Source organism: Delphinapterus leucas, chromosome 3 (assembly GCF_059928025.1).
Source record: "Delphinapterus leucas isolate spDelLeu-1000000601 "Yukka" chromosome 3, BTC_Dleu_Yukka2, whole genome shotgun sequence".
NCBI lineage: Eukaryota > Metazoa > Chordata > Mammalia > Artiodactyla > Monodontidae > Delphinapterus > Delphinapterus leucas.
The window spans coordinates 32,209,875-32,234,662 of NC_143131.1; the positions used below are offsets into that span (position 1 = coordinate 32,209,875).

Consider the following 24,788-nt stretch of genomic DNA (forward strand, 5'->3'; position numbering starts at 1 on the left):
TAAAGGGCTAGACACCCACATCCCTCCACCCCCTGCTGCTCTGGTTTTAATGAGGTATAATTTACAGACAGTAAAATACACAAATCTTAAGTGAATACCTTGATAACTTTTTACATCTTTATATAGTCACCCCAGATCACAATATAGGGTATTTCCAACACCCAAAAAAGTTCCCTATTGCCCCTTTTCTAGTCACTAGTCATTCTACCTCCTAGGTAACCGACCACTTTTCTTACCTCTATCATAGAATATAGACTGGTTTTGCCTGTTCGAAATTCACACAAATGGAATCACATACTATGTTAATACATTCTGATTCTGAGAACCTTTAAAATTTAGAACTTTAAAATAGAGTATCAGAGTTAAAAAGATATTTAGTATCTTTCCATCTTAAAAAGAAAAAAAGCTTAAAATAAATTGCATGCATACTTCACATTAAAAAAAACCTTTAATACCTGAATTTATGATAGTACAAATTTCTGTGTTTCTTAAAGCACTCTGGAAAGTACACCAATACATGGAAATTAGTGCTAGGTTCTTGGAGTTTGGGGGCATATAAGCAATACATTAAATTGTAACTTTGAGCAATATTAAGTATTAGGACTGATTCTATTTAGCCCTCATAACAATGTTATGAGGGAGATACATTCTCATTTTACTGTGAGATATCAGGCTCTGAAATGTTAAGAAATTTACTCATCATTAGTAAGTGACAGAGCTGAGATGTAACTCGGGGTGAACAGTTTACTGTTCACTGTACACTGTACAGTACACTGTACTGTACACAAACATGTATATAAAGGAATAATCATTGCATGTTGTTTATAACATCAAGAGATATAAAACAATCTACTTCCCCATTAATAACGTAAACTGGCTCCACAGAGATAATGGAATACTGTTATTTATATAACACACTTACTGCAGTGATCTCTCTGTTGCCACTCTTGAATACTCTCTCCACAACTAAACTAGCATCCCAGATGTTTCTGGAACAAAAAATGTTTTAATGATTGTGCTGTAGATGAATTAAAACAATTACAATAAGTAGTAAATTCCTTTCTATGTGTTTATTTAGTTTTTAAAGTGTAGCAATGACTTCATTTAACATTTTACTAAGTTATCTGAAAGAACAAAAAAACCAGGAAAATTTCCAAACCTGACAGATCTAAGTCATTTCACATAATGAAATACTGTTGAAGAAAAATCAAAGACCCTGGGTAATAAATTGGAAACAAGGAAGCTTATAAAGTGAGTTCTGCACTGTTTCATATTTTTAAGCAAATGATTCATATGAAAGCATACAACTCAAATCTAAGAAAAATACACACCAGACATGATAATTAAGTGGATCTGGTAGAATGATTGAAAAATGGCTGTAATTCTTTATCCCTCCCCACACCTATCCTCTTTACAATACGACTCTGATGCCTCCTTTATAACGAGGAGTCTATTTCCCACTTTTTGAATCTGGGCTGGCTTGGAGATGTCCCCCTGCCAAGTAAGTCAGGCAGAAGTGACAGCAGACAAATTCTGAGCCTAGGCGTCCTGAGGCTCTGCAAGTTTCTACTCTCTCTCATGAAACCTTACCACCACCAAGTCTATGATCCCTGACTAGCCTGCGAGAGGATGAGAGACCATGTGGAGAACAATCCAGCTGTCTCAGCTGAGGCCATTCTAGACCAACACACAAACATAACCCTAAACATGTGAGAGTCCAGCCAAGAGTAATACAACTCTCTTCAACCTCAATGCTGACTTCAAATGCATTGTGAGCCTGGCCAAGACCAGAACTGCCTAACTGACTTGCAGACACATGTCACTGAGTTATGGGGTGGTTTGTTACACTACATATTAGTATATGTAGATATATTTTGAAGATATATATACATACATAAAACACAGTAACAAATATAGATGGTTAGATAATAAAAAAGCTGAATGACAGAAAACAATCTTATTAATGGACAAGTGAGCTTAAACTATAAGTAAAATTTAGTAGGCACAAATGATGTCCCAAATTTAAAGTTAAAAATGTTCAACTATACACAATAGAACAAGGTAAGCAATAGTTAATTATCCCATGAAAAACTTACCCCATGATTCGAGAGAAGTAAATGCAAATACCATTGTGTTTTCCAGAGTACACAATCTCTGGTCCAGCCATACAACTCATACTTGTGGCCTGAGTTGCTGGATTTCCCATAGCACACACTGGAGTTGACATAGCAGGAGGATGAACACCTTGTACACATGTAAGAAAAACAAATCTTAAAACTTAACCTTAAATATTCAGAATTCTCAATAACCCAAGTCAGTTGTCCCTAGACCCATAGGTAAAAACAATTACAAAAATACTGAAATAAACAGTTATTTAATTTGGTTTTCCTTGATAAGAAGAGAGATTTAGACTTGGAGAGGAACTCCCAAGTTGGCTTTCAAGTGTGGGCAATGCAGGATGAAAAGGAAAGCAAGCTTGCAATCACTGCACATTAATGCTGGGAGTAAAACAGGACTAATTATACAGTTCAGGGCTGGTAATTAAGTCCTGATACTCAAAAAGGGGGCTTTCCAGGTCCACTAAGTAAAGGCATTCATGGCCAAATGCCAATACTTGCTTGGATGCCACTTCTATTAAACTACATTATTTTCAGGGGAATAGGACAAGTTAATCTTTCCCATTCTAAGCATTAAGAATAATAATTCACAATGTTAGCTCCTCAAAAAGAATAGTAGTAGCAACCTAAAATAAAGAAAAGAGGTACCTTGAGATGGTGTTCCCAAAAAGGATGGATTCAGGTATGTACTACCACTAGGAACAGGAGAACCTAAAAAGAAAGAAGAATATAAAGATTTATAAAATTATCTCCCAGTTTTTTTGTATCTGATCAAAATTAGACACAGAAACTGTTTCTAAGTGTAAGAGTGAGGAGTGGCACCACCCATAATATATTCAAGAATTAGGGACTCATTTCCCAGCAACTTTCTAACAATCCCCACTTTGGAAAACATTGAGGTGGGAGTTTGTTATTAAACCTCTCAACTCTTTCCTTTTGAATAAACAACAAATGAGTTCTGTAAATACTACTGGTTATATCCTATTTTGTTTCCCAGTATACACTAAAGATTCAATATTAATATATCATAACACTAAGTCAGACATCTATAGAATTATTCCCTAATAATGCAGTAGCAGTAAAGAAAATACAATGAAATTTTTTATCCATTAAAATATGCTACAAAGCTTCTAAAATTCAACTCTATTAGAAACAGTTTCATTTCAATGTTTCATGCTCACCAGAGTAGACAGGAGACCCCAGGATGGGACCAACATTACTTGGAGCGGGGAGAGTGGCTGGAAATCTCATCTGTGCTTCACCACCATACCTATTTTTAAGACAACAGGGGCTGAGTTTATTCAGTGAATCTATACAACTTAAAAGCTAGAACTGTTTCAAGTCCTGCTTAGCTTCAAAATAAATGCTTTAAACACTAGAGACTTTCCTGGTGGCACAGTGGTTAACAATCTGCCTGTGAATGCAGGGGACATGGGTTCAATCCCTGGTCCAGGAAGATCCCACACGTCACAGAGCAACTAAGCCCGTGCACCACAACTACTGAGCCTGTGCTCTAAAGCCCGCGAGCCACAACTACTGAGCCCAAGCACCACAACTACTGAAGCCCACGCGCCTACAGCTCGTGCTCCGCAACAAGAGAAGCCACTGCAATAAGAAGCCTGTGCACCTCAATGAAGAGTAGTCCCCTTTTGCCGTAACTAGAGAAAGCCCACATGCAGCAACAAAGACCCGACGCAGCCATAAATAAATAAATAAATATTAAAAAAAAATTAGAGACTTTAAATGCATTGTGTTGACAGTGAAATATACACAGATACATAATAAAATACTTATTTAGTAAATGTTGACTTCAAATTGCTAACAAGAAGAATCATAAGGGACTCTGGCAATTTCTAAAGAAGAGTCTGCAATGCATAGAATGTATTTAATAAGTATATGGTACTGTAATATTCATACTAGATTATGGTTAGACTACTCAAAAAAGTCTTTTAAACAAAATTGCATTTTAAATTTATTCTTAGCTAAATATTTTCCAAATAATATCTCTTTGATACCAAGTTTTCTTAAAGTGACTCAATCTCTCAATGCAAATGATACACATAAAGCAGAACTGGTAGTGTTTGAGGAAGTAGAAAAGATAGATGAGAATAATAACTGAGGTAGAAGACTAGACAAAAGAAGTTGGAGAACAGAATCCAGAGAAAGAGTAACAATGCATAAATTATGCTAATCTAGTTGCTTCCAGTAGTATTACCACCTTTCCAATTTAAATTTTACTAACTTGCCTATATAGTTGCTCAACTGTTTTGCAAACCCTTAAACAACCACATTAGCCAATGCAACCATTAAAAAAAAGTGGCCAAGAACAAAAGAAAGTGATATATACCTGAAGAAAGCCCGAGTGGCCCAAGCAGATACTTCTCTGTCACAGGCAGCAGTGGAACAAGCAAGAATAAGGCAAGTTGCACAGGCCTGGTCTTCCTGTAAAAAAAGAGTATCTTTCCTTATGTAAAGCATAAACATTTCAAAAGAAGTTTTGTTTACTTCTGTATCCAGTGTTTAAACCCATGCCTAGCACAGAGCAGGTACTTGATAAATATTTGCTGAATGAATGAAATCAGCTGGTATGAAAAAGGAGAAGTAAACTCTATTGGTTTTAAAGTTTATCACAGGCGCTGTTATTAAAGGATGTTCTTTTTCTTTTTATCTAGATTCTACTTTAGTTTCTGGTTGAGTCCCCCACTACCCCCGGGTTTTTCTCTCATGGTGTTTTAACCTTTTAGAAAATAACAATAATAGCTAACATTTATTAAGTACTTGTCATGTGCCAGGCGCTATTTTAAGAGTTTAGGGCATATTAATCCTCACTCCACATATTATAATTTAATACACATTTTACACATGACGAAATGGAAGCTCAGAGAATTCAAGTAATCTACTCTGATGGTGGAGCTGGTAGTTTGAATTCAAAGTGTGTATATTTAACTTTGATCTGATATTCCTGATTTTAAACTAAGCATTCCCAGTTTTACCTCATCATTTCTAGTTGTGGCTTTAAAGTACTAAAGTCCCCATCATTACTGCCTCAAGTTTTTTCCTCATGTCATTAAGCAAAAAAAAAAAAAAAGTTTTTAATTAAAAAAGTTATTTATCTATAAATATCTTGTCCTTTTAATAAAAATACATTCATCATATAATTTGAACATCACACTCTTACTAGTACACTTTAATGATAAGAATTTATCAAAAACAGAAAATCTGAGCATTTACCATAAACCCTTACAGCATATTAATACTGCTCCCAAGTACCAGTACACATACAGTGATTAAGGCAAAGAAAGGAAGACTGGTATTAACCACAGTATTTTGACCCTAACTTACGTAATATCATCACAGTAAAAAAAAAAAGGTACAAATAATTACCTGATGTAATTTAAAGAATCTTTCAATCTCTTCTCCATCTCCACCCACATTACTCACAAGTAGATGCCTCAGTTGATCTACAGGTCTAAGTTTATGAAACATAAGACTCCCCTAAGAAGTTCAAAAAGAAAGAGGATGAATAATAGATTTATCAAGCATGGCTAGTAGCAACTGACCTTGCTACCTTATTTAATAAAAGCAATGAAACAAAAAAATAACTTCAAGAACACGAAGTAAACTGGTCAAAATGATCATCTACATTTCAATTCCTAGCCTGTACCAGATCTATATATCCATGCAGAAAACTTAATAAGAGATCACTGCCCCTCCCCCCTAAAAAAGTAAAGCAAAAGGGTGCAGGCTCTGTCAGACACAAACATATTATAAACCTTTATCTTATGCATGGTATTAGCACATGAATAAACAGTCAGATTAGTGGAACAAAACAGAAAGTTCTGATATAGGCTCAAGTAAGCACTAGAATTTAATATATGATAAAAGCTGCCCCTCAAACTAAAGGATCAAAGTTAGATATTTCATTAATCATGTTGGCACAAGTATGTCCACTTTGGGAAAAAATGAAGCTGGATCCATACTCATACCTAAAACAGGATAAATTCCAAACAGACAGGACAAAATAAAACTGTAACAGTAGTAGAAGAAACTCTGGATGAATTATTTTATGAACTTCAGAGTGCGGACGGTTTTTTTTTTTTTAAACTTCAATAGAAATCCCCCCAAAAAACTGAGTATTTCAACTACTTATAAACTTATCCACATGGGAAAAAAAATCTCAGTAAACAAAATAAGATGGCAAACCAGGAAAAATGTCTGAGACTAAATCACAAAAAGTTAGTTTCCTTGACATATAAAGAGGCTCTATAAATAAAAAAGAAAAAGACAACTTAATAGAAAAGTGGATATAGAATAGGAACAGACAATTCACAGAAAAATAAACACTAGAACAGTCAATCTCATTCTTAATACGATGGCATATTGTACTTGCACAGGATGTAAGGAAACAAGCACTCAACATTCACTGATAGTGAATGTATGTATATATACAGGGAACCTGGCAACATCTATCAAATTGATAAACACACATACTTTTTGATCCAGTAGATGTAATTCTACAGCTTTATTCACACACAGGCAAAACGATATATGCACAAGGTTGCAGCATTATTTTTTTTTATTTTTATTTTTTTGTGGTACGCCGGCCTCTCACTGTTGTGGCCTCTCCCGTTGCGGAGCACAGGCTCCGGACGCGCAGGCCCAGCGGCCATGGCTCACAGGCCTAGCCGCTCCGCAGCATGTGGGATCCTCCCAGACCTGGGCATGAACTCGTGTCCTCTGCATCAGCAGGCGGACTCTCAACCACTGCGCCACCAGGGAAGCCCGCAGCATTATTTTTAAAGGCAAAAGATGATCTATTAATAGGGGCCTAGTTAAATATGGTACATCCATATAAAGGAATGCCTTTCAAATATAAAGTAGAATGAGAAAGTTCTTTATATATTACTATGGAAAGATATCTAAAACGTATCTTTGAAACATAAAAAGCAAAGTACAAAACAGTGCATACAATATGCTAATGTTTGTTTATAAATAGACTTGTATTGTTTGTATATTGATATCATAACATATCTCTGGAAAGATAAAGATTCTGATGACATGGGTGTCTGTAGGGAGGGGACCCAAACCAGAAGGGAGATTTTATTGTGTATACCTCTCTGCTTACCAGTGGAATTGTCAATGCACTGCTACTCAAAAAATAAATACTAAAAAATTGTTTTTTTAACAAGTGAGGACTACATGATAAGAAATAAACATAGCTTGTTTTACTAATTTTATGCTGAATACTATTGATAGAAATGCTACTTTAGAAAAAGTATAATATCAATACTTTATAAACAGCAAGTTCTTGGACTTCCCTGGTGGCGCAGTGGTTAAAAATCCGCCTGCCAATGCAGGGGACACAGGTTTGAGCCCTGGTCCAGGAAGATCCCACATGCCGCGGAGCAACTACTGAGCCTGCGCTCTAGAGCCTGCAAGCCACAACTACTGAGCCCGCGTGCCACAACTACTGAAGCCCGTGTGCCTAGAGCCTGTGCTCCACAACAAAGAGAAGCCAACGCAATGAGAAGCCTGTGCACTGCAATGAAGAGTAGCTCCCCCTTGCCACAACTAGAGAAGGCCCGCATTTTTGGTATTTATAAACTATTCCTTAAGAATATTTTAAGAATAAACATTCCTAAGTACTTAGGTAAACGACTCTATTAAGCAACTACTGCAGAATACTTTGACCAAAACATTAAATATGGCTTCTCTGCTTTTTCTCTCCACCTTAACAGATGATGTACATACCTGTGCTGAGAGGAGAACAAACTTCTTTGGAGGCAACATGTGCTGCTGTACAACAACTGGTGAGTCAGTTATGGGAATATGATCCTTATTTAAGGGTGTGATTATCTTATCTACTTTGAACTCATCTATTGCAGAAAGAGCCCAGGAATGACCATCAACACGAGTAGTCATCTATGTAGAAGAAATAAACGTTTTATACATATTATTAAAGTTACATGAGGCAAAACCTTCTTAAAAAAAAATACAATCTTTAAATAATATAGGGTTTAACAGATTAATAATAATACATTAGCACGAATATTCTCAAAAGTCTGTATTTAACTTTCTAATGTCTATTCTTTTAATCAGGCATCTTCTATGATAGTAAATCTTTTCACACCAGAAGACAAAGGCAAAATTTTCTTAGGATAAACTATAAACAGTATTTACTAAAATTACAATTTTTTCGATAACTGAAGGCTATACCTTCTACCCTCTTTCCAGGGTAAACTGATCTACACTGGTAGGTTCAGTGCTTAAATCTGCTGACATACAGTTTTTGTTTTCTTCTGAAGTTACATCTGTTTTCTAAACTAAGATACTCTAAAAAAAGTGTCTAGTCTTCTAAAATATTTTATTATAAAAAATTTTAAGCATTAATAAAATGTTGAAAGTACATAAATGTCCATATGCCTGATACCTAGATTCAACAATTGATAGCATTTTGCCCTATTTGCTTTCTTCTTTCTATATTTTTTCATTTATTGAACCATTTGAAAGTTATGAATATCATGTCACCACTAAATACTTTTGCATGCACCTCTTAAAAATAAGGATGTTTTCTAACATAACCACTATACTATCCTAACATGTAAGAATATTAACATTTCTCTAATACAATCTAATGCCCAGTCAATACAGAATTTTTCCATTGACCTAATGTCTTTTATAGCTGTTTTTGGGAGACCAGAATTTGATTAAAGTTCATGAGCTATATTTATATATATATATTTAAAGTCCACATTTCTGAACTCAGGTATTATAGAGATGAAGTGATATGATATATATGATATACAGTATCTACTTTAAAAGTAGCTAACGTTTATCGAGTGCTTCCTGTGGGCCAGGTAGTGTTCTCAGCACCTTACACACATGAACTCATTTAATCCCACAACCACCCCACAGAGGTAGGTACTATTAAGACTGTTATAGATGAGGAAATTGAGGACCAGAGACATGTTAGTCCTTTGAGTCACTGCTTTGAGGAAATAGAGCCAGATTTCAAACCTGCACCCCCTAACACTGTGCTCCCATAAAGACAGGGTTTATATCTTCCTGAGTTCTGAATCCTTACAGTCTGTCGCATAACGAGGCAACACAGTATGTGCTCAGTAAAGTTCAAAGGATAAAGAAAAGAATTTGAGAAAGGTGCTCCTTGCCTCCATACCTGCCTCCCGACTCTACCCCAGCTGCTTAGGCCATGTCAGAAACTTGGAAGAGCCCATTCAAACCATGCCCCCATTCCCAGGAACTGGTTCTTCCTCCTCCCATCTACACACACCTTTTCCCACTCCCCCTAACCAGAAGGGTTCACGTTTGAAAATAATCAGGAGCAGCTAGTGACACTAGAACCAAAATGCCTTTAAAGAGATGTGGCTCCAAAGAGAGTCTCAGACGTTCACACCCTAGTGGGGGTTGGTCTTTCTCGTTTGATCAGCAGCCTCTAGGGGCAGGTAACATGAGCTATGCTAGGGCATCTAGGAGGACAGATGGGAGTGGAGTAGGGGACAGCAAGGGAAGTGAGTAGAGATGGCCTCCTCTCAGCATCTCCTGGGCTGGGGGCTGGGGTGGGTGGCCTAGGTGTGGGATTGGGCCAGGATAGGCCGGGGCCGCACCTCTCACCCAGGACCTCTCTGCTGAGTTCGTGGTATACGTGATATTTATTTTTAAAACACAATCATGTGTTTGTGTGTATACATTTATATACATGGGGAAGAGATATGAAACAAGATGGAGAAATGGGTCCTTTCTTAATGTGGGGTTCCATTTACCATTCTATTTTTTGCATATATTTGTAATTTTCTATAATTAAAAGAAAAAACGTTAAATATTTAGGCGGAACTACAAATTAAAGAGATCATAAGAATAAAATTCTAAGTCATAACTATAACACATGGCCTCATAATAACTAAAAATATAATATATTTAAGTGGGACAAAGATCATTTCAGAAAAGATATAGGCATTTTCAGGTACATTATGAAGAACATTCTAAAAGGGTTCCAATGTTTTTGTTAAAGGTTTTTTTAACGAGTACCATAATGACTTCTAATCTCACAGAGGAAAACCAAAAAATTAACAGTATATACTTCTTTTCAGTATGACTGCTAATCATATAAGATTATTAGAAGCAAACAGTAATAAATCAGAAGATAAAGTTTCTCATAATGTTATTCTTCACTTAAAATTATGTAAAAAATTCTTTATAATCTCTCAGGATAACTTACCTGGGTTTCCATCATTGGCTTTTGGAAAGGAAATGTATCATGGTTGACACACCACAAAATGTCATTATCTTCATTTTCTGAGGCTGCCATCAGTAGAATACCTAAAAGTTTAATATGTAAAATCTTATACGATGTCAAATAATATATATCCTCAATAATCATAATTATTATGATTATTAGTGACATTAATAATTAGTGACATTAATACAGATACATAAATATACAGCATTAATCTCTATAAATAAACAAGTCGCAAAATAAACAAAAATAAATCCCCTAAAAGGATATATAATTAGTGCCAGGGTAGCATTATTAAGTGTTCTAGACCATATACTGCATTTCTTTCAGGTAAACACAACTTTTTTTTTTCACATTTTAACATTTCTAAAGTTACCATATGATCCAGCATTCCATTCTTAGGTATACAGCCAAAAGAAATGAAAATGTGTCCACTCAAAAACTTGTACATAAATGTTTATAACAACATCATTCATAATAGCCAAAAAAGAGAAACAACCCAAATGCCCACCAAATGATGAATGGGTAATTATAATGTGGTACACTCACACAATGAAATATTATTCAGCAAAAAAAAAAAAAAAAAATGAACCTGCTACAATAGATAAACTTTGAAAGCATTATGCTAAGTGAAAGAAGCCAGTCCTGTATTTTCCAACTCCATTTAAATGAAATGTCCAAAAGAGGCAAATCCATAGAAACAGAAAGTAGACTAGTGATTTCCCAGGGCTGGGAGAAGGGGGAAATAGGTAGTGACAGCTAATGGGTACAGGGTTTCTTTCTGCAGTGATGAAAATGTTCCAAAATTAGATAGTAGTGATCGTTGTACAACTCCATGAATAAACTAAACACTAATAGATTGTACATTTTAAAAGGTATGTAAATTATATCTCAATTAAAGCTGTTATTAAAAATGCTATGAAGGTACATGATACAATGTACTTGAAAAAATTCTATTTGTAAAGGAAAGTTTAATTTGGGTGTTGAAAAATAAAATATTAGAAAACACAGTACAATAGCAGAGAAAAGGCTTTAAAATGATTAGAAAATAAAAACAAATTGTTTTACGAATGCTTTCTCATATTGGGGAAAACCACATATGGATTTTTTAAGTTTTGATGTTTAACTAGAATCTCATTTTTTAAACTTAATTATGAATCCAAAAGAGTTTGTTATTAAAATTTCATATTTTGACAGGCAAAACTCTCCATATCCATAAAGACACTGACAAAGCAGGCATGGTATCAGAAAAGTCATTTTAAGTTTATAGCAGTTTATAACAGTTTATAACACTGATTTTGACAAGTGAGTTCATGTACAAGGCTAATAAAACAATTTTAAAAGTACTTAGATACTTTAAAAAACTATATTTTTAATATATACGCCAATGAAAAATTTGAAATATAAGCTAATATAAAAAAAGAGTTCCTGGATTAAAAAACCCCATAACATCCTGAACTTCACTGGAAATCTGTTAATTTCAAATGCCTCAAAATGCATTCTAATTTTAATAATTTTAAGAATCTAATATTAAATCTGATAGTATTTCAGAATTTACCTTTACTATAAAGAGCTTTATGTACTTTTGAAGGCTTTTCCACCGTTGAAGATGCTGAGAATCCAGGAGGTAAGCGGATGTGGACCAGTGTCAATGTATTAGGGCGTGTCCATGGCTGTCTGAACGGACAAGTGCTGAAATACAGTCTTACACCTGACGATGGGGTAAAATTATCCATTATTAACAGGAAATAAAAGACATGAGGTACATGTGTTGTTGAAACAATTCCACAGAAAAACACAGAACTCTGTTAAAGCCATATATCACTTTCCTGACTGATCTTAAATCACCATGCGTACTACCAGCTGAAGTGGTTTCTAAGACATCACTTGGAATTGAGAGGTAAATCAACACATTTCAGTAGAAAGAACCTACAAGTATAAGACAAGGGAGCCTGCGTTCCAGTTCAGGCTCTGTCACTAAATGTTAGCCACTTTACCTTTCAGGCCTGGTTTTACATCTATAAAATGAGGAGACAGAGCGAGTGGAATCTTCTGATTTTTCAAAAGCCTTAATTTTACGAATTATTAATATGGCTTATAATTGATACAGAAGTAAAAACATATTTTCAGTCATAAATTTCCAAACCTGAAGATTATAAAAAGTTATCACATTAAAGCACTCATATAAATAAAACAACATACCTGCATGTGTGACAGCCAATAACTGACAGTCCAGTGATTCGGAGTTTTCAATCACTGCTATTTGAACAATTGGTTTAAAAACAGAACGATCTATGGTCCTAGAAGAAAGAAAAACTAAAGTTTATTTTTAAAATATATCTACTCAAATACAAGGAACATATTCCACCAGGATTTTTTTTTGCGGTACGCGGGCCTCTCACTGTTGTGGCCTCTCCCGTTGCGGAGCACAGGCTCCGGACGCGCAGGCTCAGCGGCCATGGCTCACGGGCCCAGCCGCTCCGCGGAATGTGGAATCTTCCCGGACCAGGGCACGAACCCGTGTCCCCTGCATCGGCAGGCGGACTCTCAACCACTGCGCCACCAGGGAAGCCCCTCCACCAGGATTTTTACATGTTTAAACATGCTAAAATAGTTTTAAGGCTACTTTTTAGGAAAGTAGTGCAAAGGGAGCAAGAACTGGCAAAAACCCTTGAATGTGTGTTCTTTACATTAATATTGTTAAGAGTAATCTTTTTTCTAAGACCATAAAAGAAAGCTAAATCCATTGGGTAAATGGTTAATGGGGAATAAGGTGTCCTTAGAGCATCAAAATATCATTGAAAAGATTATCACTAATAAAAAAGGGGGAGGGCTTCCCTGGTGGCGCAGTGGTTGAGAGTCCGCCTGCCGATGCAGGGGACACAGGTTCGTGCCCCGGTCCGGGAAGATCCCACATGCCGCGGAGCGGCTGGGCCCGTGAGCCATGGCCGCTGAGCCTGCGCGTCCGGAGCCTGTGCTCCGCAACGGGAGAGGCCACAACAGTGAGAGGCCCGTGTACCGCAAAAAAAGGGGGGGAAAATGAACCTTCATAATGGTGAGATCTGGTGAATACCACCTTAACCAAGTGTTCATAATAGGAAAACTGGTACTATGTGCCTCTTAACGTAATACTGTAAGAAGTTTGCATCATGTATGTGATATTGGCTAAAAACAATATTATCCTGGGACTTCCCTGGTGGCGCAGTGGATAAGACTCTGTGCTCCCAAAGCTGGGGGCCTGGATTTGATCCCTGGTCAGGGAACTAGATCCCACATGCATGCTGCAACTATGAGTTCTCATGCCACAACTAAGGAGGCCTCTTGCCGCAACTAAGGAGCCCTGGAGCCACAACTAAGACCTGGCAAAACCAAATAAATAAATAAATAAGTAAATAAATAAACAAAAAAAATATTACCCTGAATCTATAGATAAGGAAAAAAAAATTCAGAAAATGGGATATTCTACAAATAACTCTCCTACCCCTCCCCACTAAATGTCAACATATGAAAAAGGCAGTAAGAGGTCCATTTTATATTAAAGAGACTAATGACCAACGTAGCTTATGTGCTCTGGCTGAATGTGGAGAAAAATGTAAAGAAAAACAGCTATGAAAGATTTGGAAGAGTACTGAGTAATTTTAATATGGACTATATAATTAGGATAACATTATAAAATTATTAATTTTTTAGGTGTGGTAATGATAATGTAGTATATAAGAGCTTAGGAGATGGAAGCTGAAGGATTTAAGGGTGAAAGTTATGTCTGCAACTTACTTTCAAATAGGTCTTAAGAGTGAGCAAATAAGGCAAAATGTTAACAACTGGTGAATTTAGATAAAGGGTATATCAGATTTTATCATGCTATTCTTTTCATTTTTCTGTGGATTTGAAAAAATCTTTCCCCCCAAAATTAGAAGAAGTAAAAGGAAACTTTGTTTCAAATTGCCTGCCTTGAGAATTTTTTGGTCATTGAAGACCAAGGAAAACATGCTATCACTAGGATATCTGATTGTAGCAGTGACCCAGGCACACAGAAAACAGAAATTGAAAATCTGAGGTCTTTGTTAGGTGAAGAGAGTTTCTGCAGCTAAGTCACTTGTGACATATGCAAATAGCAGTGTATAGTGTCTGAAAACTTGGCTTTTAGGTTGGATCTCAGCACTTACTTAGGAGTTAGACCTCAGGCAAATCATAACATCCTTAGTTTTAGTTTCCTCAAGAATACAGTGAGGCTAATACAACTGTGAAATTCTGTATTTCCTGAAATGTACTTGTGTCCATTATCAGACCAATGAAACTACCATGTAGACCTGTTAAAAGGGTGGAGCAGTTAAAAAAGGGGAAACTTTGAGACTTGCAGTTTCCTAGTCTTAATACCTATAATGCCTGCACAGACCACTTAGAGCATAATTTCAAACTCCAGGGAAAATCACAGGTCAAGCTGTCCTTTACACTGTAAAACCAGTCTGCCTTATGTTTCAAACCATCCAACATAAGAATAAAAGGAAGCATTGCTAGCAACTGTTTCAAACATAACCTACAATGTCACCTCCTTCAACATTTCTTACTTTCTGGAGATATTTCGAGGAGGGAATAATTTTAGTATACTGCATATAAATAATATAATTATGCCTGCAAATGAAATGCCTGAGAATAAATTACATATTACCTAGCAATGTTTCCAGCAGCAGAAACAATAGAATTCTGTGACACTGAGGCAACTCTGTTCATTCCTTGTCCATCATGGCCCAAATCATACACCTGTGAATAAAAAATCATACCCACTTAAACATGATTATAAACTGTATACACTTTATAAAATAACCTTTTAAATAAACTTTTATTAAATAAACTTTTCCTTTTTAGGGATCCTTTAATTTTGGTACTTCATATAGGTATGAAAACATTCAGAGATTAACAATTTCATAAAAACGGGGCCTTAAGAAGTGGTTGGGTTTTTTTTTTTTTTTTTTTTTAAAGCACACAGTTCATAGGAAAAGCCCAAGAGTGACTAAATCTTGTTCCTTAAAACAGGGATATTCTTCCCCTCTTATATGGTGGTATAATATTAATACTTACCTGTATTACTCCTTTCTCCGATCGTGTATATAAAATATTTCTTGAATTATCAATTGCAATTTGAACAATAGGATCTAAAAATAAGACAGAGGAAGAAAAAAAACGGAGGTTAACAAATCAAACACAGTAGCCACTTACAACAAATTAAAATTGCTGATTTACATTCAGGGCTTTTCTTTTGTTTTGTAGGTAAGTCTTAGGGTAGTTGCACAAGGACAAAGCCAAGAAGCATTCAGGTCAGACAGCACGCGAAAAAAAGCAAACATCAAATACTGTGACTGGGTTAAGAGCATCACGAATAAGTTATTCTGTCCTTTAAGTTAATTTTAAGCCAAACCAAAAACAAGTTCCAAATTATTCCTACATTCAACATTTAATGAATGCTTACTACATGCTAGAAACACACAAAATAATTATACCTGGTCCATTCCTTCAAGAAACTTCCAGTTTAGTTTAATAATTCATTGTGTAAAAGAAAATAATTTAAAAATTCAGTCATATTAACATTTTTAGATATATTTATCTTACTTTACTGAAGCATTTTAAAATTACTTCACTTGCCTAAATCTCTCAATTAAAAACTCAGATATATTCATTTTATGCTGGGAATTTCTTTCAGACCAGGCAAAACATGTATTAAATGTCTGAATGTCTAACTCTCTCACAAACACAGACACAGGTGGTTTAAGTATATATAGCTATTGTAGACACATGTTCTATGGCGCTACATTTATAGGGACTTGGGAATAAAGCTCATGCTGTCTGTTTTATCATCCCTTCTCCCTTTAAAAGATGATATGAAATATAACAAATATGGTTTAGTAAGAAACTGTTTCAATTAAGAATGAGAATTTCTGAAGAAAATGCTAGGTCAGTGATTTGTTAAAATTTTTTGTTTGCCAAATTTGTTTTCTACTCACCATCTTCTGAGAACGTGAACTGTAGTAACGAAGGAACAAGGAAAGAAAGTGCACTCTTTGAGTGGTTTATTTTCCTACACCTCTGGCTAAACCAGCCTGCTTCTGCCTTAAAAGAAAAAATTGAAAGACATAAGACTTGTAAATGTAGGTACCTCCATCATAGCAACTATAATATACTCATGTTTATAAAGATTCTCAAATCTTAGTAAAAGTAAGACATACTACTCAAAAATAAGTACTGAGAAGTACTGAGTTCAGTCCTGTAATTAAAAATAGAAAATGTATTTAACGAAAATCAAATCACTGCTCTCAATGAAATCAGCTATGTCTATTCCACCAACCTCAGTAATGCTATGTTAGTGAACTCATTTTAATTATCTTAAAAACTCCTATTTGAAAGCAGTAAGGGAAATAATAAGCGTAGTTTATAAGTGTCAAAAGTACATAGGATAGAGGTATTTTTATCTCTTCCCACTACTGCTAAAAGGAAATTTAAAAAATAGTAGCCACCACCATCATAATCTACAGTCTGCCCCTCAATGATCGAGTTTTGCCATACTTAAATCTACAACAAAATCTTCTTTTTGTAGTTAACAAAACCAAGAGAAATTGGGTAAGGAAGAGATACAGTATAACATAAAAATGCTAACCTCATGACAGGGAGAGAGAGAGTCATGGACATATACACACTAACAAACGTAGTAAGGTAGATAGCTAGTGGGAAGCAGCCGCATGGCACAGGGATATTAGCTCGGTGCTTTGTGACAGCCTGGAGGGGTGGGATAGGGAGAGTGGGAGGGAGGGAGACGCAAGAGGGAAGACATATGGGAACATATGTATATGCATAACTGATTCACTTTGTTATAAAGCAGAAACTAACACACCACTGTAAAGCAATTATATCCCAATAAAGATGTTAAAAAAAAAAATGCTAACCTCAGTTCTAATCCTATCTCTGCCACTAATTAGCTGTGTGCCTATGAGAATACTTGTCTTATCAGTCTCCTACTGTTTACCTTATGATAAAGGCAACAATACAGTAAGGGGGAAAAAATAATGGAGCAAAGGATACAAAGACATTTCAGAGTAAACACAAATGACCAATAAATACATGAAAAGATGCTCAACCAAACTAGTAATAAAAAACAATTGTCTTCTATCTGACTGGTCAAAATTAATAAGTTATAAAATACCAGGGTTAGTGAGAGTGAGGAGGGAGAGGAAAGGGATACAATCACAGATGCCTGCTATGAGTCTAAAACAAGAGGGCAAAATGAAAATAGAAAATTCAGTTTTCAATACACATATACTATAATACAACTATTAGAATTCTAAGTCTCCACACTAGAAAACTTCTACACATGTGCACAAGGAGGCTTGTAAAAGAACACTTATCACACCATCATTTCTGAAAGGTATAATAAAAACCTAGAAGTCTATCAAGAAAGGAATTGTTCAATCATGTATCAATACATCCATTTTATGGACAATCATGCAGCAATCACAAAACATAACACATATCTATCTACCAGATACTGACAAGGAAAGACTTTCAAGGCACAGTTAAATGAAAAAAGCCAGTTATGGGAATTTCCTGGTGGTCCATTGGTTAGGGCTCGCCACTTTCACAGCCTTGGCCCAGTTTCAATCCCTGGTCGGGGAACTAAGATCCCGCAAGCCACACGGCGTGGGGGGAAAAAAAAGGCAGAAAAAGGAAAAAAAAGCCAATATGAAACAAAACATAAGCAATAACACAAGTAAAAACATATACACAGAAGTATACTATGTATTCGTATATGTGTATACACACAAATAAATACATATATATTATCTATAGATATTTAAAGACATTTATAGGTATTTAGAAATGTATGCATCATATTCTATAAGGACATATACAGAACTGATAATGGCTGTTACCTTTGCGGGGAGGACTGGGTTTTACAGGTATGGTGTAGTCATGAAGGACTACAACTTTAACTGCATGTTTAACTACTTTCCATAAGAATACATTAACGTGCTATATAATTAGAAGATAAAGACTAAAGCTTATCAGAAGCTAACACGACACTGTAAATCAACTATCCTCCAATAAAAAAATTAATTAAAAAAAAAAAAGCTTATCTATTCTTACTCCATCAAGAGGGAGGAAAATGAAAATGTTTACAAATGCCAGACTTACTTGGTATGCTACTTCATATAAACAGCCATCCTTTCCAGCCAAGAAAATTCTGCCATTATCAGTGGAAGTTATTGTTAAAAGGTAAGTATTATCAGTAGGAAGAGAATATAAAGGATCTGGAAGTAACTGCATTCCACCACACATACTGTCACTGAGAACTCCAGAACCTATTTTTTTTAAAAGAAATAATATAGGAATCACTTTAAGAGCTTTTTAAAAGTTTTAAAACAATCACTGTATTATCTTTAGAACTGATATTCTACTGAATTCATGATATGCTCAAAAATTTCAAAAAAATGTATGTATAACATACATTTCAAAATTACTATAAGAAGTCTGATATGAACAGTTTTATAATTCATGTTAAATAGAACCTACAGTATGTATATATAACATATGTAAAATATATAGCACATATATATATAACATAGTAAAACATCAAATAAAAAAACTAACCCGAAGTATTAAATTTTGGAAAAAAGTCTAGGGATATGGTAGTAATAATCATTAATTTTTTTCCCCCCACCCCACCCCAATAATCATCAATTTGAGGCTCTGAAATTCAACATTATTTTACCTAAAACACTGGTAGAATGCAAAAGAAACCACTGAATGTGCATGTAATAAATTAATTGATGGCTTCTTACTTTAAAGGAAAGAATAATATACATTTCAATGTTCCATATGTTAAAATGGCCATTCAAAAAATTAAAAATGAAGAAATTGAAGGTATTATTTAAATATTACTGGGGCAACTATTTCTCTTCTACTACCCTTCCTTTATATTGGACATTTACGAAATGTACACTGATATGGTAAATAAATCCAAAATAATTTCTGGTGGAGTTATTAACCTGAAAGATACCATACCTACAGGGAAATATTTTCCTATGAGCAAATAGACCAGAAAGTTAACTTAGTGAAAAAGATTAGTTTTCAATTATAATATTAAACTGGGCAACATATTTTTATTTTAAAAAACACAACATGTGGGGACTTCCCTGGTGGTCCAGTGGTTAAGACTCTGCGCTTCCACTGCAGGGGGTGCGGGTTCCATCCCTGGTCGGGGAAGTTCCACATACCATGCAGGGTGTGGCCAAAAATACAAACCCCCAACCCCCCCACAACATGTGGGTTGCTATACCTGTTTGCAAATTAGTATAACTGAGTCCAAGAATCACTACATCCACAGGGGTTGCCAAAACCAGAAGATGTCGTACGTGAGGTTGAAATATGCCTAAGATAAAGTAAACATGAGTTAGGCACTATTTTCTGGAAAACACCCATCATTTAAGCATTAACAGAATATGGTTACCTTTAATATGAGCTGTGGGTTAACCAGCATATGAAAAGTGTGAAGTTAATTTAATGTTGATGCTAAAACATTACCACTTATGATCATTTAAATAAGTACATATTAGTAAAAAAACCAACCAAACAAACAAAACACCCAAATCTTAGACACAAACACTTCAGTATTTAATGACATTTAGAATTAGTGTTACAACAATCATAGTAGGGACTTTAACACCCCACTTTCACCTATGGACAGATTCAAAAAAGAAAATAAATAAGGAAACACAAGCTTTAAATGATACATTAAACAAGATGGACTTAATTGATATTTATAAGACATTCCATCCAAAAACAACAGAATACACTTTCTTCTCAAGTGCTCTTGGAACATTCTCCAGGAGAGATCATATCTTGGGTCACAAATCAAGCCTTGGTAAATTTAAGAAAATCGAAATCGTATCAAGTATCTTTTCCGAGCACAATGCTATGAGACTAGATATCAAGTACAGGAAAAAAAAACCTGTAAAAAATACAAACACAGGGAGGCTAAACAATACACTACTTAATAACCAAGAAATCACTGAAGAAATCAAAGAGGAAATCAAAAAATACCTACAAACAAATGACAATGAAAACAGGATGACCCAAAACCTATGCGATACAGGAAAAGCAGTTCTAAGAGGGAAGTTTATAGCAATACAATCCTACCTCAAGAAACAAGAAACATCTTAAATAAACAACCTAATCTTATACTGAAAACAATTAGAGAAAGAAGAACAAAAAACCCCCAAAGTTAGCAGAAGGAAAGAAATCATATAGATCAGATCAGAAATAAATGAAAAAGAAATGAAGGAAACAATAGCAAAGATCAATAAAACTAAAAGCTGCTTCTTTAGGAAGATAAACAAAATTGGTAAACCATTAGCCAGACTCATCAAGAAAAAAAGGGAGAAGATTCAAATCAACAGAATAAGAAATGAAAAAGGAGAGGTAAAAATTGACACTGCAGAAATACACAGGATCATGAAAGATTACTACAAGCAACTATATGCCAATAAAATGGACAACCTGGAAGAAATGGACAAATTCTTAGAAAAGTACAACCTTCCGAGACTGAGCCAGGAAGAAACAGAAAATATAAACAGACCAATCATAAGCACTGAAATTGAGACTGTGACTAAAAATCTTCCAGCAAACAAAAGTCCAGGACCAGATGGCTTCACAGGGGAATTCTATGAAACATTTAGAGAAGAGCTAACACCTATCCTTCTCAAACTCTTACAAAATGTGGCAGAGGAAGGAACACTCCCAAACTCATTCTACAAGGCCACCATCACCCTGATACTAAAACCAGACAAAGATGTCACACAAAAAAGAAAACTACAGGCCAATATAACTGATGAACATAGATGCAAAAATCCTCAACAAAATACTAGCAAACAGAATCCAACAGCACGTTAAAAGGATCATACACTGGGCTTCCCTGGTGGCGCAGTGGTTGAGAGTCCGCCTGCCGATGCAGGGGACACGGGTTCGTGCCCCAGTCGGGGAAGATACCACATGCCGCGGAGCAGCTGGGCCCGTGAGCCATGGCCGCTGACCCTGCGAGTCTGGAGCCTGTGCTCTGCAACAGGAGACGCTACAACCGTGAGAGGGCTGCGTATCGCAAAAAAAAAAAACAACTCTCCAGAAAGTAGGCACAGAGGGAACTTACCTCAACATAATAAAGGCCATATATGACAAACCCACAGCCAACATCATTCTCAATGGTAAAAATCTGAAACCATTTCCTCTAAGACCAGGAACAAGACAAGGTTGTCCAATCTCACCACTACTATTCAACATAATTTGGGAAGTTTTAGCCACAGCCATCAGAGAAGAAAAAGAAATAAAAGGAATCCAAGTCGGAAAAGAAAAAGTAAAGCTGTCACTGTTTGCAGATGACATGATACTATACATAGAGAACCCTAAAGATGCTACCAGAAAACTACTAGAGCTAATCAATGAATTTGGTAAAGTAGCAGGATACAAAAGTAATGCACAGAAATCTTTTGCAATCCTAAACACTAATAATGAAAAATCTGAAAGAACAATTAAGGAAACACTCCCATTTACCACTGCAACAAAAAGAATAAAATACCTAGGAATAAACCTACCTAAGGAGACAAAAGACCTGTATGCAGAAAACTATAAGACACTGATGAAAGAAATTAAAGATCATACAAACAGATGGAGAGATATACCATGTTCTTGGATTGTAAGAGTGAACATTGTGCAAATGACTATACTACCCAAAGCAATCTACAGATTCAATGCAATCCCTATCAAACTACCAATGGCATTTTTCACAGAACTAGAACAAAAAATTTCACAATTTGTATGGAAACACAAAAGACCCCGAATAGCCAAAGCAATCCTGAGAAAGAAAAACGGAGCTAGAGAAATCAGGCTCCCTGACTTCAGACTATACTACAAAGCTACAGTAATCAGGACAGTATGGTACTGGCACAAAAACAGAAATATGGATCAATGGAACAAGATAGAAAGCCCAGAGGTAAACTCATGCACATATGGTCACCTTATCTTTCATAAAGGAGGCAAGACTATACAATGGAGAAAAGACAGCCTCTTCAAAAAGTGTTGCTGCGAAAACTGGACAGCTAAATGTAAAAGAATGAAAATTAGAACACTCCCTAATACCATACACAAAAATAATCTCAAAATGGATTAAAAATCTAAATGTAAGGCCAGATAGTAAAAAACTCTTAGAGGAAAATGTAGGCAGAACACTCTATGACATAAATTACAGTAAGATCCTTTTTGACCCACCTCTTACAGAAATGGAAATAAAAACAAAAATAAACAAATGGGACCTAATGAAACTTAAAAGCTTTTGCACAGCAAAGGAAACCATAAACAAGACGAAAACACAACCCTCAGAATGGGAGAAAATATTTGCAAATGAAGCAACTAAGGATTAACCTCCAAAATTTACAGGCAGCTCATGCAGCTCAATATCAAAAAAACAAACAACCCAATCCAAAAATGGGCAGAAGACCTAAAGAGACATTTCTCCAAAGAAGATCTACAGATTGCCAACAAACACATGAAAGGATGCTCAACATCACTAATCACTAGAGAAATGCAAATCTAAACTATAACGAGGTATCACCTCACACTGGTCAGAATGGCCATCATTAAAAAATCTACAAGCAATAAGTGCTGGAGAGGGTGTGGAGAAAAGGGAACCGTCTTGCACTGTTGGTGGGAATTTAAATTGATACAGCCACTAGGGAGAACAGTATGGATGTTCCTTAAAAAACTAAAAATACAACTACCATACGACCCAGCAATCCCACTACTGGACCATAATTCAAAAAGAATCATGGACAACAATGTTCACTGCAGCTCTATTTACAATAGCCAGGACATGGAAGCAACCTAGGTGTCCATCAACAGATGAATGGATAAAGAAGATGTGGCACATATATACAATGGAATATTACTCAGCCATAAAAAGAAATGAAATTAGGTTTTTTTAGAAAAAAAAAAAGGTCATGAAGAACCTAGGGGCAGGACGGGAATAAAGACGCAGACCTACTAGAGAATGGACGTGAGGACACGGGGAGGGGCAAAGGTAAGCTGGGACAGAGTGAGAGGGTGGCGTGGACACATATACACTACCAAATGTAAAACAGATAGCAATTGGGAAGCAGCTGCATTGCACAGGGAGATCAGCTCGGTGTTTTGTGACCACCTAGAGGGGTGGGATAGGGAGGGTGGGAAGGAGACACAAGAGGGAGGGGATACAGGGATATATGTATACATATAGGTGATTCACTTTGTTATACAGCAGAAACTAACACAACACTGTAAAGCAATTATACTCCAATAAAGATGTTAAAGAAAAAAAAAGAAGATATGGCACATATATACAATGGAATATTACTCAGCCATGAAAAGAAACGTAACTGAGTTATTTGTAGTGAGGTGGATGGACTTAGAGACTGTCATACAGAGTGAAGTAAGTCAGAAAGAGAAAAACAAATACCGTATGCTAACACATATATATGGAATCTAAAAAAAAAAAAAGGTTCTGAAGAACTTAGGGGCAGGACGGGAATAAAGACACAGACCTACTAGAAAATGGACTTGAGGACATGGTGAGGGGGAACGGTAAGCTGGGACGAAGTGAGAGAGTGGTATGAACATATATACACTACCAAATGTAAAACAGATAGCTAGTGGGAAGCAGCCGCACAGCACAGGGAGATCAGCTGGGTGCTCTGTGACCACCTAGAGGGGTGGGATAGGGAGGATGGGAGGGAGACGCAAGAGGGAGGAGTTATGGGGATATACGTATATGTATAGCTGATTCACTTGGTTATAAAGCAGAAACTAACACACCATTTTAAAGCAATTATACTCCAATAAAGATGTTAAAAAAAAATAAAGAAATAAAAATAAAATCAGTGTTACATTACAAAACAGTTTAGGTTTACCACAATATAAAAATTTCTATTTGTATACTCATGTTCATAGCATTAGTCACAATACCCAAATGGTGGAAACTCAAGCGACCATCAATAGATAAATGGATAAACCAAATGTGGTATGTACATACATGGAATATTACTAGACCTTTAAAAAAAAAAAAGGAAATTCTGACGTATCCTACAATAGCGATGAACCTTGAGGACATCATACTAGGTGAAACAAGCCAGTCAGAAAAAGATAATACTATATAATTCCACTTATATGAAGTTCCTGGAATAGTCAAATTCATAGACACAGAAATGAGTTTATAGATCAAATGAGTTTATGTACCAAAGCTGGATAATTTATAGTTTCGGAGAGGGCATTAAACCAAGAACAGAATTTTAAATTTTAATTCACTCTAAGGTATCATTTAACTTTAAAGAGTATGGACTGGTATGAGA

General features: G+C 35.7%; 1 protein-coding gene across 2 annotated transcripts in view; it reads right to left on the bottom strand.

Annotated features, from left to right (window-relative positions):
- NUP155 (nucleoporin 155) overlaps nt 1-24,788 on the bottom strand; it is a 62,618-nt gene that overhangs the window by 26,980 nt on the left and 10,850 nt on the right. For both annotated transcript variants that reach the window (XM_022599029.3, XM_089908781.1), the window contains exons 5-19: nt 19,697-19,789; nt 18,553-18,719; nt 16,371-16,476; nt 15,451-15,524; nt 15,041-15,132; nt 12,574-12,671; nt 11,930-12,082; nt 10,354-10,454; nt 7,869-8,039; nt 5,502-5,612; nt 4,465-4,559; nt 3,299-3,387; nt 2,766-2,828; nt 2,097-2,244; nt 923-989 (exon numbers count right to left, since the gene is read on the bottom strand). In XM_022599029.3, coding sequence (XP_022454737.2) covers nt 923-989; nt 2,097-2,244; nt 2,766-2,828; nt 3,299-3,387; nt 4,465-4,559; nt 5,502-5,612; nt 7,869-8,039; nt 10,354-10,454; nt 11,930-12,082; nt 12,574-12,671; nt 15,041-15,132; nt 15,451-15,524; nt 16,371-16,476; nt 18,553-18,719; nt 19,697-19,789 — 1,628 coding nt within the window. The remainder of the gene's footprint in view (nt 1-922; nt 990-2,096; nt 2,245-2,765; nt 2,829-3,298; nt 3,388-4,464; nt 4,560-5,501; nt 5,613-7,868; nt 8,040-10,353; nt 10,455-11,929; nt 12,083-12,573; nt 12,672-15,040; nt 15,133-15,450; nt 15,525-16,370; nt 16,477-18,552; nt 18,720-19,696; nt 19,790-24,788) is intronic.